This window comes from Rhinopithecus bieti, unplaced genomic scaffold (genome assembly GCF_001698545.2).
Source record: "Rhinopithecus bieti isolate Rb0 unplaced genomic scaffold, ASM169854v2 scaffold_22039, whole genome shotgun sequence".
NCBI lineage: Eukaryota > Metazoa > Chordata > Mammalia > Primates > Cercopithecidae > Rhinopithecus > Rhinopithecus bieti.
Genome location: NW_016810828.1, coordinates 1,056,378 through 1,069,709, shown reverse-complemented (window position 1 = coordinate 1,069,709; position 13,332 = coordinate 1,056,378). Strand labels below are relative to the sequence as shown.

Here is a 13,332-nt window from a genome sequence, read left to right as displayed (position 1 = left end):
GCAGCAACTGCTTTAAGAAGGAAGGCTCTGAGTCTAAGATTGATTACAGTGAGTAAAACGATCTGACTTCCAAATCTAATCTAATCATCAGCACAGATCTCTGCTAGGTTGTTGTTGTTGTCTTTTCTTTTTTCTTTTTTTTGGAGAATGTGGAAAGGTCTCACTCTGTTACCCAGGCTGGAGAGCACTGGTGTGATCGCGGCTCGCTGCAGCCTCGACTTCCCAGGCTCCAGCAATCCTCTCACCTCAGCTTTCCTAGCAGATGGGCCCACAGGCACGTGCTACCACACCTGGTTAATTTTTTGCTTTGGTAGAGGTGTGCTTTTGCCATGTTGCCCAGGCTGGTCTCGAATTCCTGAGCTCAGGCAATCCACCCGCCTCTACCTCCTAAAGTGCTGGTTTACAGGTGTTGAGTTACTGTGCCGGCCTCTCTGCCAAGTTCTATATACTACTGTATACCAAGGGTCCACTGAAAACTTCCAGTTTGAAGTCTCACAGGGACCTCAAACTCAAAATGCATAAAACGCAACAAACTTTTAGCTGCTCCTCCTTCAGCAACCTACCAACAGACTGAGAGATTCAGTATAGAAGCATATACCTCTAGATCCCTGGTACCTAGCAAAAACTAAGTGCTCAAGTAAGCGTGTGTTGAAAACTAATAGAACACTCCCTCTAATCCATATATGTATAGCCATAATAAGTGAGGCTCAAAGTAGAAGAAAACAGAGTTTATATCAGTCTTATGTGTGTAAGAAGGGTACATGAGACACAGCGGGTAGGGTGGGGTAAAGGGAGAAAGGGAAGGAGGGAAAAGAAGGAGAACATCCTTTATCCAACACCTGAAAAAGCCACAGGCAGGTATCTGATTGTCCCTGAGTGGGAACCTGGGTCAGATGAAGAAAAGAAAAAAGTAGTGGCATTTCTCCTTCACAATGAAACATGGAATTCAAACCTTAAAGAACAACAATAGGTTCTCGCAAAAAAAAACAGTGTTCCAAATTGGCTTTCTAGGGCACATTAAAACAATTTAAATACAGTACTTTTCTTCTTGTAAAAATAATATTCAATGTAATGTGTTTTGCTCATATATATATACGCGCACACACACACATATATATAGTGGATTCCTTAGGATTTTCTAAACACAAGACTGTGTTTTCTGCAAAGAGAGATAGTTTGTTCTTCCTTTCCAATTTGAATACCTTCTATTTCTTTTCTTGCTTAACTGCCCTGGCTAGTACCTCCAATTTAACATTACTCCAAGGTAATGTTAAATAGAGCCAAGAGTGGACATTCTTGTCTTGTTACTGATCTTAGGGAAAAATATCCAGTTTTTTAATCATCAAGTAGGATGTTAGCTGTGGATTTTCAAAGATGCTCTTTATCAGGTTGAGAAAATAACTTCTGTTCCTAGTTTATTGAGTATGTTTATTATGAAAGGGTGTTTAATTTTGTCAAATGCTTTTTCTGCTGGTACTGAGATGATCATGACGTTATGGTACATATGTTGACTGGTCTTCACATACTGAAATAACCTTGCATTCTTGGCAATGTAATGCTTTGAAACAAAAAGTTTTCTGAAAATTAAAAGCAGTAATCAACCCTGTTAACACCTTTGTAATATATCATGTCAGTCCTTCTTCTATGTATAATTTTACACAAAATGATGAAATTACTACATAGTATTTGGTAACCTGCATAATTCAATCTTTGTTGAAAATATGACTTGTTAATGGCTGCACAGCATATATAAGGATACAATATAACTCAACTATCCCCTCTGTTACACATTAAGGTTGATGCTAATAACGTCATTAAAAACACGAACATTCTTTTAAAACGTAAACATTGAATTACTGGGGCAAAATTCTGATTTAAAATGCTTCATGGAATTCCAAAATTGGAACTCAGAAAAAGTGTCCCATCACTAATTCACATAAGCGTTGCCTGATGAGGCCCTTTTCCCCACACTCTTGAAAACAGTAGGCACTACCCTTAACTTTCTTGTTATAGTTATAGGTCTATCCATTTGCATTTGTTTGATTACAGCTAAGGTTCAACATTTATTCTGGTATTTGTTGGCAATTCTGATACATGCTTTTCTTGATATATAGAGTTCATCTGTTTTAATGGACTTGAAAATTTCTCAACATTTTAACTTTTTTACTAGTATATGGCAAAATATTTTCTCTTTTAGTTTTCCTTAAGATTTCTTATTTTCATACTTTAGATTTAAATTCAAGAGATTTTTGTCCTTCATGGCTTATTTGCTTTTATGTATAGGAATTCCTGTGTCAACCTGAGATTTGAGGAATACTCACCTATCATGTTTTCATCAAGTTGCTTTATGTTTTTAATGTTTTTATCATCTAGAATATAATTCTATATGATGTGTAACATGGTTCTAACTTAATTTTATACTAGATTGTAAACCATGTATCTAAACACAATTTACTGAATAATCTACTCCTTTCCACGGTTCTGAATGCAGCTGTGCCAACTTTATCATGTACTATATTCATACCTAAATTCTCTGCATTTCTTAACCTAAAAGAAACTTTAATCTATAAGAGTCCTCCTTATTTAAAATGTTTGGGGCCAAAACCATTTTAGATTTCAGATTTTGAAATATGTGCATTCATACTTAACTGATTGAGTATCCCTAAGCATCGCTAATTAAAAAATCCAAAATCTGAAATACCTTTTTTTTTTTTTTGATGGAGTTTACTCTGTCACCCAGGCTGGAGGTACATGGCACGATTTTGGCTCACTGCAACCTCCACCTCCCAGGTCCAAGCGATTCTCCTGCCTCAGCCTCCTAAGTAGCTGGGATTACAGGCATGAGCCACCATGTCCAGCTAATTTTTGCATTTTTAGTAGAGATAGGGTTTTGCCACATTGGCCAGGCTGGTCACGAATTCCTGATCTCAGGTGATCCACCCGCCTTGGTTCGAAATACCTTTGAGTGCCATGTTGGTGCTCAAAAAGTTTCAGATTTTGGAGCATTTCAGATTTCAGATTTTTTAGATTAGGTATGCTCAATCTGTATTGTGTTGAGGCAATTTGCTTGCTTAATGTTCCACCAGTACTACCCAAAAGAAAAAGATGAAGCATGAAGAGATATGCAATACGGATTACCAACCTCAACTTTTAATTTGATGGACATAAAACATGAAAAAAACAAACTGAATAGAGTTTTGGAATATATGTTTAGGGTTTGGTTAGACAGAGCAGAGCTTTGCCGTTCTCCCAGATCTCCAAAAGGCTTCACATTCTTGATAAGAGAAGAGAAGTAGGAGAAAAAAAACAAGAAAGCTAGATACAAGGCCAATTCCCTTCCCAACCCCCCTTAGAAACTAGTGGCTAGATGTGGTAGAAGTGCAGTTATGAAAACTCTACAGGCAATCATGGACTCAAGAATTGTTGCTTTGATCAAGATGATGATGAGGATAAGGGAAAAGGAGAAACAAGGCAGCTCAGATTCCTCAGAAGCATGTCCCCAATACAGAATTATATTTAAACATATGGACTATCCTTAAATAACAAGAATGAATAGAAATGATTAAGGTATATGAACTTGTCTTCACAGAGATCAGGGAGAGAACATGGTACAATTTTCCATAATCAGTTGTCTTACCTAGTGATGCATAGGAACCTGGATTCAGGGCACCTGCACCTAAGCGCCCGTTTCGCACAGACTGTCCAGCAGCATGATGTGCTTTGGCACCAGCAGCAGCATTCACATCAATGTCACTTCGTGAACGCTGCAGACTTCCTGGAAGGGAACTGGCTTTGCTGCTGCCTGCTGATACTATGAAAGACAAAGCAAAGGTAACCTGTATCATTTAAATCACTGAAAACATGAAAATTATATAAACCTGACCATCGTGAGTTAATTTGAAGACAAATGGTCAACGAAAAGGCAGTGGCCAAATGGACAGTACTATTAAGTATTTTAAAGTCAGAATGCCTCAGTTTCAATCACAACTAAGTCTTCAGCAATTTTCTCAATATTTCTCTGCCTTATTCCTCTCCTTTAAAATGGGAAAAATGGTAACATTCTGACTATAAAATTCACAGGACTGTCTTGTAGATGAAGAGATTATGTTTAGGACTGATTTATGCAAAGGAAGCACTGTACAAGATAAATAGAAGGCAGCAGTAACATTTTTTACTATAAGAAAATACAAGAAAACTAGTCCAGGAATAGAGATATTAAAAAATTAATGGAGGTTCTGCCACTCCATGGAAATGCAAATTAAGTCATTCAATTTCTGGTCTTTAGATTTTCAGTTTTTTATTTTTATTTATTTATTTATTTTTTGAGATGAAGTCTCGCTCTGTCATCCAGGCTGGAGTGCAGTGGTGCGATCTCGACTCACTGCAACCTCCATCTCCTGGGTTTCAAGTGATTCTCCTGCCTCAGCCTCCTGAGCAGCTGGGATTATGGGCATGTGCCACCATGCCCGGCTAACTGTTGTATTTTTAGTAGAGATGGGGTTTCCCCATGTTGGGCAGTCTGGTCAGGAGTTTTACAAACTGTGAGTTACGACCTATTAATAAGTTGTAAAATCAACTGAGTGCATCATGAGAAGCCATTATGAAGAAATGAAACAACTAAAAGCAGAGTGCATCACAAGTAAGAGAAAGTATGGCTTCCTGGAACTTTGGGTTATATTATGTATGTATACATGTATACATATACAGGTAAAGTGCATTATGTGTGGTACCGGGTTACCATGTAAAATGATCTTCTCACTATGGAGCAGATCAAAAGAGTTTGAAGGCTACTGTTTTAAAGATAAAATAGGTTATAACTCTTACTTAAAGAGAAAATTACCTCTTCCAGCCACAGTTGATGGATTTGCTGTAGACCATTTGGAAGAAAAAGGGCGACTGCAAGGTATAAAAAATGCTTTTAGTAAGAAGACAATTTAACATTCCTCTGATAAAAACCAATAAAATACTACTGAATTTTGTGGAAAGTTGAGAAGTATTTCTTTTTTGTTTTTATTTTTCTGAGACAAAGCCTTGCTGTGTCACCCAGGCTAAAGTGTAGTGCCACAATCATGGCTCACTGCAGTCTTGACCTCCCCGACTCAAGTGATCATCCCACTTCAACCTCTCAAGTTTACTGGGACTGCAGGTGCATGCCACCAAGCATGGCTAATTTTTAAATTTTTAACAGAGATAGGGTTTCCCTATGTTTCCCAGGCTGGTCTCAAACTCCTGGGCTCAAGTGTGATCCTCCTACCTCAGCCTCCCAAAGTGCTGGAATTATATGTGTGAACCATCATGCCTAGCTGGTACTTCTAATTTTAACTCTCCTTTTACAAATCGCATTAGAACAGTTCCTCCCAATCATCATATATCAATGGTGTCTCAATTAGTTATGAAGCAAAAATAAAATACTGGCAGTGAATAAAGACTGTAAGCTCTACAGAAATAGAGATCAGTTTGCCTTTGTTCACTCTGCTCCTCAACACACATCATGGTGACCACCAAAGAGAACTCGGTAACAGTACTATTATTATTCACTTGTATCCTGAGATATTTTACTTAGAAGAAGAAAGGGGTAGTGTTATCACTAGCACATAGGCAACTCAGCATAACCAAAGCCTCTCTCACTTAAGTTGTAAGGTTGTAACGTCCGTGTAATGTTTAAGCTAACATTATATTATTTTTATAAGTGTCTCCTAAAATTGTCGTTCTCTTAAATTGAGACAGATCACTTTAAGGTTCACAGAATCTAAAGTTGTTTATGTTTAAAAATGTTATATTAGAGCAACATAAAATATCTTCCTTTAGATCCTTTGTACTCAAAATATGGTCCATGAACAAACAGCATTTAGCATCACCTAGGAGCTTGCAAAAAATGAAAAATCTCAGGCCCCACCCCAAAATTATTGAATCAGATTCCAGATTTTAACAAGATCTTCAGGTGATTCATGTATACTTTAAAGTTTGAGCATAGTTAATAAAAAGAGAACAAAAGCAACAAAGACAGCTCATTTCAGATGACGAACTTATCACAAATTTAAACAGAAGTTTAAACCGAAATTTAAATAAAAGTTTAGATAGGTCATTATTCCTACAATAATTATTTTTGAAATCAGATTGTATCTGCTTTTATTCTGAAAACCTACAAGAAACTGAACTTTAGTACAGTATTTGAATGACCCAGTGAGTGCCTGCTTAAATTCTGTACCCTAGGTGCCCCCTTGCCTCACCCTGGTCCCAGTTCTGCATCAGAGTTGCCAAGGCAACCAGCAATCTTTGTGGGGGTCAAGATCCCAAAAAGAAAAAAATTACAGAGAGGAGTTTTGGAGACAGAGTCTTGCTCTGTTGCCTAGGCTGGAGTGTAGTGGTACGATCTCAGCTCACTGCAACCTCCGCCTCCCAGGTTCAAGCGATTCTCCTGCCTCAGCCTCCTGAGTAGCTGGGATTATAGGCACCCGCCACCATGTCTGGCTAATTTTTAGTAGAGATGGGGTTTCCCCATGTTGGCCAGGCTGGTCTTGAACTCCTGACCTCAGGTGATCCGCTCACCTTGGCCTCCCAAAGTGCTGGGATTACAGGCATGAGCTACCATGCCCGGCCTAATTAGGCTGACATTCTCTGAGCTACTCTTCCCTAGGGGAAATCTGCAGATACATGGCACAGGGCAAGAGGTCACGAAGATGGACAGGGCCAGTGCTAGGAAGTAGAGAAGGCATCAGTAATTTCAGCAATCTCATAGGGCCAGAGAGACAGAAAACAGGGTTACGGTTGCTAAAGCAGTAAGGATTTGAGGTAGTCAACATCAAGATGAGAATGGAGTTACAGAGAACTAAGTCAGATACTAGATAATGTTGTCCCTTGAGGGATTTCCTGAATTTTTAAGCTGTGTCAGAGGTTAGGAAGGAAAGTAGTAGAGTTTTTTTTTTTTTTTTTACCAGTCACATAGTGTTGTAGAATTCTCAAGATAACTTCTGAATCTCCATTACAATTCCTCCATTAAATGGGTTATTTATTACAAGTACTATTTTTGTGGTATTAAAAAAAATGTAGTGCTTCCCAGACTTTTATAGACATAAACATATTGAAGCAAAATATGAATCATAGAACTCTTTATCCAAAGAGAAAGAATTATGCTGGCAAGGTATCCAACTCTTGAAACAGCAGACCAAAATAAATAAGTATATTAGAGTTATCATTCTTTCAAGGCTTTAGGTGAAAGCAAACAGATATTCAAGTATCCAACTTATGAAACTTTAGGGAGTTGAGGAGAGGAAGAGACTAGTAATCATCACTTATATGACCTTACTTGAGACTTTCCTGTGAGCTGGATGAGGACCTGTCTGATTGTGGAAGAGATGCTACACTGCCAGAACTCTTTAAATAAGTTTGAAGACTCTTCTGATAAGATGGCTCAAGGGAATTATATAATGTTTCAGCTTCACCAGGAAAGTGGTTTCTAAGACCCATATATGTCCTGTTAAAAAAAAGAAAAGCAGATGAAGTAACAGCTTTACATAATTAGACATTAACAGTAACATGTACATTCAAGAAGGATGAAGATAAGCCCACTGGTTTTCAGCATTATCTGCTATGTGTCAGGTGAACACTTTCTAAATTGAACAAGTTCCAGTGGAAAGACTGAAGGCTGCTGAGAAAAGCAGATCTCAGTTCAAAACCTGCTGTGCCACATATGGTTTGTGTGGCCTTGGGCAAACCCCTAAGTGTCCAAATTTCAGTTGCCGTCTATGGAGATAACACTATCTTTGGAGGATCATTCTAAGGATTAGAAAATAATATATAACAAGTACCTCACACGATATCAGGTATACAATACAAACAATAAATGACAATTCTTTTTATTCATGATGAAAGTGAATAGGTTATGACAAAAAAAGAATACTGATGATTATACATCAGTGGCAATATGTAGGAGGCTGTTAGATGTCTAGTACAGATGTAATGGAGAAAAAACATTCTTAATTTTACTGGAGGGCTAGTCAAGTAAAACACTTGGACACTTCTGATATTTTCATTCTCCCAATACATTTTGTTTTTTTAAAAAAAGATTAAACTGTCACAAAAATATACTATACCGACTTACTTTCTTGCCTCCACTCTGGCCTCAGCATCAGCATCATGAATTCCCTTTTTAATAGTTTCAACCAAGACAGCTGCGTGTCTATAAAATAAAATACATTTTTAGAGTTATGATAAAGCTGTATGTTTCACCACAAATGGTGCTTACTGCTTATATGTTACATATTAATTACAAATGGGTAGGCGAGGTAAATAAAAATTAATTCGTGCACAATAATAAACCTAAGACCATAAGATTTTCTAATTATCTGTCCCATATGTTTTATTAATGTATGGTTTCCTTCTGACAATCCAATTACTATAAATCTAAAAGTAATTATTTTTATATGGAATTCAGATAGTATATAAATACATAGTACCTAAATTCTTAATTTTTAATAAATTAGAGAAAAAAGAATCTTCTGTGTGGTTCCTCACTAATTCACCACTGTAGAAATGATTTGCTAAGTGTGATCAGTTGTGACCTGACCAAATTTGAATATTAGCTGCCACAGAAGAATGCAAAGGAAACTTGAACAACAAATTCTATTTTTAAAAAATGAGCCTTAAGAATTCAAGAATTTTCATGAAACCGAAAAATCAGCAATATACTCAAGGTAAATACAGTATCTTCCGAGCTTCAAACTTGAAGCTAATGAGAAATATAGCCATGCAAATAGCCAGTAACCAATCAGCTGCCCACATTTTCCTCTCCTTCATTTCAGAGTTACACTAGACATTGCCCAGTATATACCTGATCAATGACATCTAACAGCTGGTGTGGAGAAACTTCCCAATGAATACCTCTTCTTAAAAATCTCTTTCCTCTGAAAGGAGGCTCCTTCCATCTTAAATCATTCATTACATGATTGATTACACTTTAGGAAACTTATATCATATGACTAGAGATTATTTTTAAACTTTTGCCCAACTCAACTTGGAGTATCTTATATAACCCATTCTATTTGAGAAACCCTTACCCATCTCACAAACAAAGAAGAAAATCATACTATTCATAGTTGTAATGAGTAAGAGGGGCACAACACCACAGATTTTTGAACCTTTACAAGCTTTATTTTAAAAGGTTCAAATAACCTTTGAAGCAAAATGAGAAATAATATAAAACCAATACCATCAACTTTTAACGAACTGGTGACAATGGGGAGGGAAGTGGGAGGAAGGAAGAGGGAATGCATACCTTTCCAATGAATGAGTCTGCCACTCTTGCAACAATAAATCTAAAATTCAAATGAACGTCTGAAAATAGAAGTTAAATAACTAAATGTTGTACTGAGAAATACATTGACACTTTCTTTTATACTACTACACTTTGTCCCCTAAATTAAAGCGTAAGACATGTTTTTAGATCTCTTTTTTTTTTTTTTTTTTTTTTTTTTTTTTTTTTTGAGACGGAGTTTCACTCTTGTTGCCCAGGCTGGAGTGCAATGGCGCAATCTTAGCTCACTGCAACCTCCGCCTCCAAGGTTCAAGTGATTCTCTTGTCTCGGCCTCCCAAGTAGCTGTGAATACCTAACTTACTCAGGATCCAATTACTGCTATGCTAAACAGTTCAAAAAGACTTTAAGAGTTCCCCATAATTTTAACTTAAAATGTTTGTCAAATATAAAACTTAAGGCTGGGTGCAGTGGTTCATGTCTGTAATCTCAGCACTTTGGAAGGCTGAGGTGGGTGGTTCACTTGAAGTCAGGAGTTCGAGATCAGCCTGGCCAACATGGTGAGGCCTTGTCTCTATTAAAAATACAAAAATTAGCTGGGTATGGTGGTGTACTCCTGTACTCCCAGCTACTTGAGAGGTGGAGGCAAGAGAATCGCTTGAACCTGGGAGGCGGAGATCCCATCACTGTATTCCAGCCTGGGCAACAGAGTGAGAACCTGTCTCAAAAATAAATAAATAAAATGTAACAAGTTTCATTTATTAATTTAAAAATATTTATTAAACATCTATGCACTTGACAGTGAAGATATACAATGGTGATCAAGAAAGCCACAACAATCTGGATCTTTCATTTTTACAGTTTCCTTTCATATGTATGTATATGACTTTACATAAACTTTGTGTACATTTTCTCCTAAGTCCTCTATTTCTCAGTTTCTTCAACTGTCTCATACTTGAGCTCCTCTCCTTCCTTGGCACTTGATGACACAGCTTTGATCTGTATTTCTTCCTTTATTAACACTTTTTCTTCCACTTTCCCTTAAACAGATGCTCATCTGGTTGGTACCAATATTTGCCCACTTATCTTTTTATAGTCTTTTATTGAGGCAACATAATCTGTACTCTTAGTTCTGCCTATGAGATATAATTATCACATCTAGTCCTGTATCTCCAGCATTGGTGTGTCACTTCAGCTGTCAAAGTTCCAACTAGTTTATGGATGTCTCCACATAGGCAGTGAATGTCAACTCAAACACTACATAGAAAACGACGAATTAATTCGTACCCTTTCAAATCTACTCTTTTAGCTCATATACTACAGATTAGGCAATGAGAAATGGGGAGGTTAAATTAACTTGCTCAAAGTGATAGAGCTAGGACCTAAACCCTGGCATTCTGACTCCAGAGCTCACAGTCTGAAGCACTTGACACCACTTTCCTCATCTATATTCAAAATTATCAAATCTCATTTCTACACATGAAATATGTTTTGAGTTTGTTAATTAAAAAAACCTCCTTCAATTACCAACACAGTTCCACATAGTTCTAGTTCAGACTCTGCCTTTCTCTTCCATGAATTATAACAACTCCTACCTAATTAAACAATGCTTTTCACTGTTTCTTTTCAATCACTTTCATAGCTGGAATAAAAATTAGCCTTGGACATCATCTCCTCACCAAAAACCTACAACTGTCAAAGATTCCTACTATCTATGAAATAATGTCAAAATTCCTCTTCATAACATTCAAAGCCCTCCACACTATGATCTCAACCTACTCCCCAGCCTTCAACCAGGTTCTTTTCCCACTGAAACCTTCCATTTATCATATGTTCTGGCCTCAGGGGCCTATCTGATGGCTCTGCAGCATATGGCATAGCTTTACATTTCCGCTTAGGTTGTACTCCACTCACTCTCCCTATAGTTAATGGATTGCTCCCCATTTTTAAGGCAATTCTATGACACATTTTCTGACTTTGTCTTCTGTCACGTTTTTATTTCTCCAACTACCATTTTCCTCAATGTAAGACAGGGGTCAGTTAAACTGTTCTGTAAAGGGCTGGACAGTAAATATTTTAAGCTTTGTGGACCACATACAGTCTCTGCCTCATATTCTTTACCTCCCATCCCCCACCTTTTAAATCACCCTTTAACAATGTAAAAAACACCCTTAGCATATAGGCTGTACAAAACCAGACTGTTGGCCACATTTTACTTGCAAGCTGTTGTTTGCTGACCCCTGACATAAGACAGATGACTGAACAACTGTTGTCAAAAGTTTGAACTACTTAAAATAACAATGTCTTATTCAGCTTCTTCCTAACACAGTATTTAATTAAATATAGTTATCTAATTTAAAAAGGTAGAGTTCTTTACAATCTTCTTAAACATCAAATGTACAAATCTTGTTTTTCCTAACTTTATTGTTGGCAATAGTGGTGTGAAAGTTGTCAGAATCAAAATGAAGTCACTTGTGTTACAACACACACACACACACACATACACACACACACACACACATTGACAAATAGAGCTGAGGAAGGCCATTAAGGGAGAGTTCTCATGAATAAATGATAAAAAGAGCTATCACAAAAGACTCTAAAAAAACACAACCTGCACAAAGGCTATCACAACCTTACAAAAAACAAACAAAAATTCTACATGGACATCTACCCAGCAACTGCCTGTCCAGCCTCAAGTTGGCATCACCCTTGTTACTGATCCTTGTAGCCCGGGGTAACTACCTCAAAATGATTATGTAACATTCCTCATTTTTCCTTTAAAAACCTTTGTTTTCCTTTACCTCCCTGAATACGCACATAGTTTGCTTTGTATGCATACTACCACTGCAATGCTCATTCCTGCATAAATACTCGTATCATTTTCTTTCAGAGAACCTCTCTGTTATTTAGGTTGACAGGCGTGATGCTAAAAATTGTAGAAACCAGAGACACAGGCAGCCACTAACTGAAAGACCTGATAGGGCTATATACTCTGTTCCAAACACCGGCTATATTCTACTAGTATGTATCTCATTTAATCCTTATGTTCTATGGGGTTGACAGTATTAGCTCTACTAACCTATGCAGGGACTAAGGTTCAGAGCAGTTAAGTAATTGCCTAAGGTAGAACAGTCAATGGCAGTTGTAGGACTCTAGCCCAGACCTGACTCTGTACTCCTTGTTCTCTGAAAACCAAGGCAACCAGCAGCCCAAATAAACCAAAGCTTAATATGATAAAATAAGAAAAGTGAGTGGTTATAATAATCACTTCATCCCTTTTCCCTTACATGAGATATGATTAAAATTAAAAAAAAAAACATTTTTATGGTTTTTTGGAAGGCAAGAAATTAATGACCAATTCTTGCACCAGACCAATCATTAAACAATGCAGTATCAGAGCTATACTAACAACAACAACAACAAAAATTAAACTTACCTCCTCACGGGAACTGATTTTGATGTGCAATTGCTTGTTATTAAAGGTATAAGTCTGGGTACATGAGTATGCTGAAAAAGATGTTTTAGAAAAGGTTGAAAATACTACACACTTCAAGTGGTCCTTTCTTCTATTTGCCTTACATTCAAGTATTTAGTTACAGAGGACAAAAAGACCAGGTATTAGATTTGAAAGAAATTAAGACCAGTCTTGAGAAGTTTTCCCAAATTAACATAATGTCATGATGATACTGATTCAAAAGGACAGGTGTGGATATAACATGACCTAATAAAAGTTAACTATGTAACCGCCAAGAACTGTTAGGACAATATAGTTTTGGGGCAGAGGGAGCACTAAAAGAGACTGGGCATGTATTGGCCACATTTTCTGAAGCACCACGGCTACTGCTGGTAAAAAATCGTAATCGCAACGTCATCAAAGCAGGTAGTCGAGTGAATCTATTTCCCTAACTATTGGGAATCCACTGTGAAATGGTGGTCTTAATAGAACTTTCACTTCATTCTGGCTGAATCATCTCTCTCTAGAATTCAAGTAGAAGTTCCACAAAGACATAATCTTCTATTATTAATTCTTATACCTTTCTTTAGTGAAGCCAGCACTAACAAGTTCATAATAGACATT

The 13,332-nt window shown here is 37.2% G+C and overlaps 1 protein-coding gene across 1 annotated transcript in view; it reads right to left on the bottom strand.

The window, feature by feature from the left end:
* The window catches only part of CLASP2 (cytoplasmic linker associated protein 2), a 222,189-nt gene that overhangs the window by 106,708 nt on the left and 102,149 nt on the right, over nucleotides 1-13,332 (bottom strand). The window contains 7 exon segments of the mRNA XM_017892934.1: nucleotides 3,638-3,811; nucleotides 4,841-4,896; nucleotides 7,307-7,474; nucleotides 8,102-8,179; nucleotides 9,275-9,317; nucleotides 9,320-9,333; nucleotides 12,691-12,761. Coding sequence (XP_017748423.1) covers nucleotides 3,638-3,811; nucleotides 4,841-4,896; nucleotides 7,307-7,474; nucleotides 8,102-8,179; nucleotides 9,275-9,317; nucleotides 9,320-9,333; nucleotides 12,691-12,761 — 604 coding nt within the window.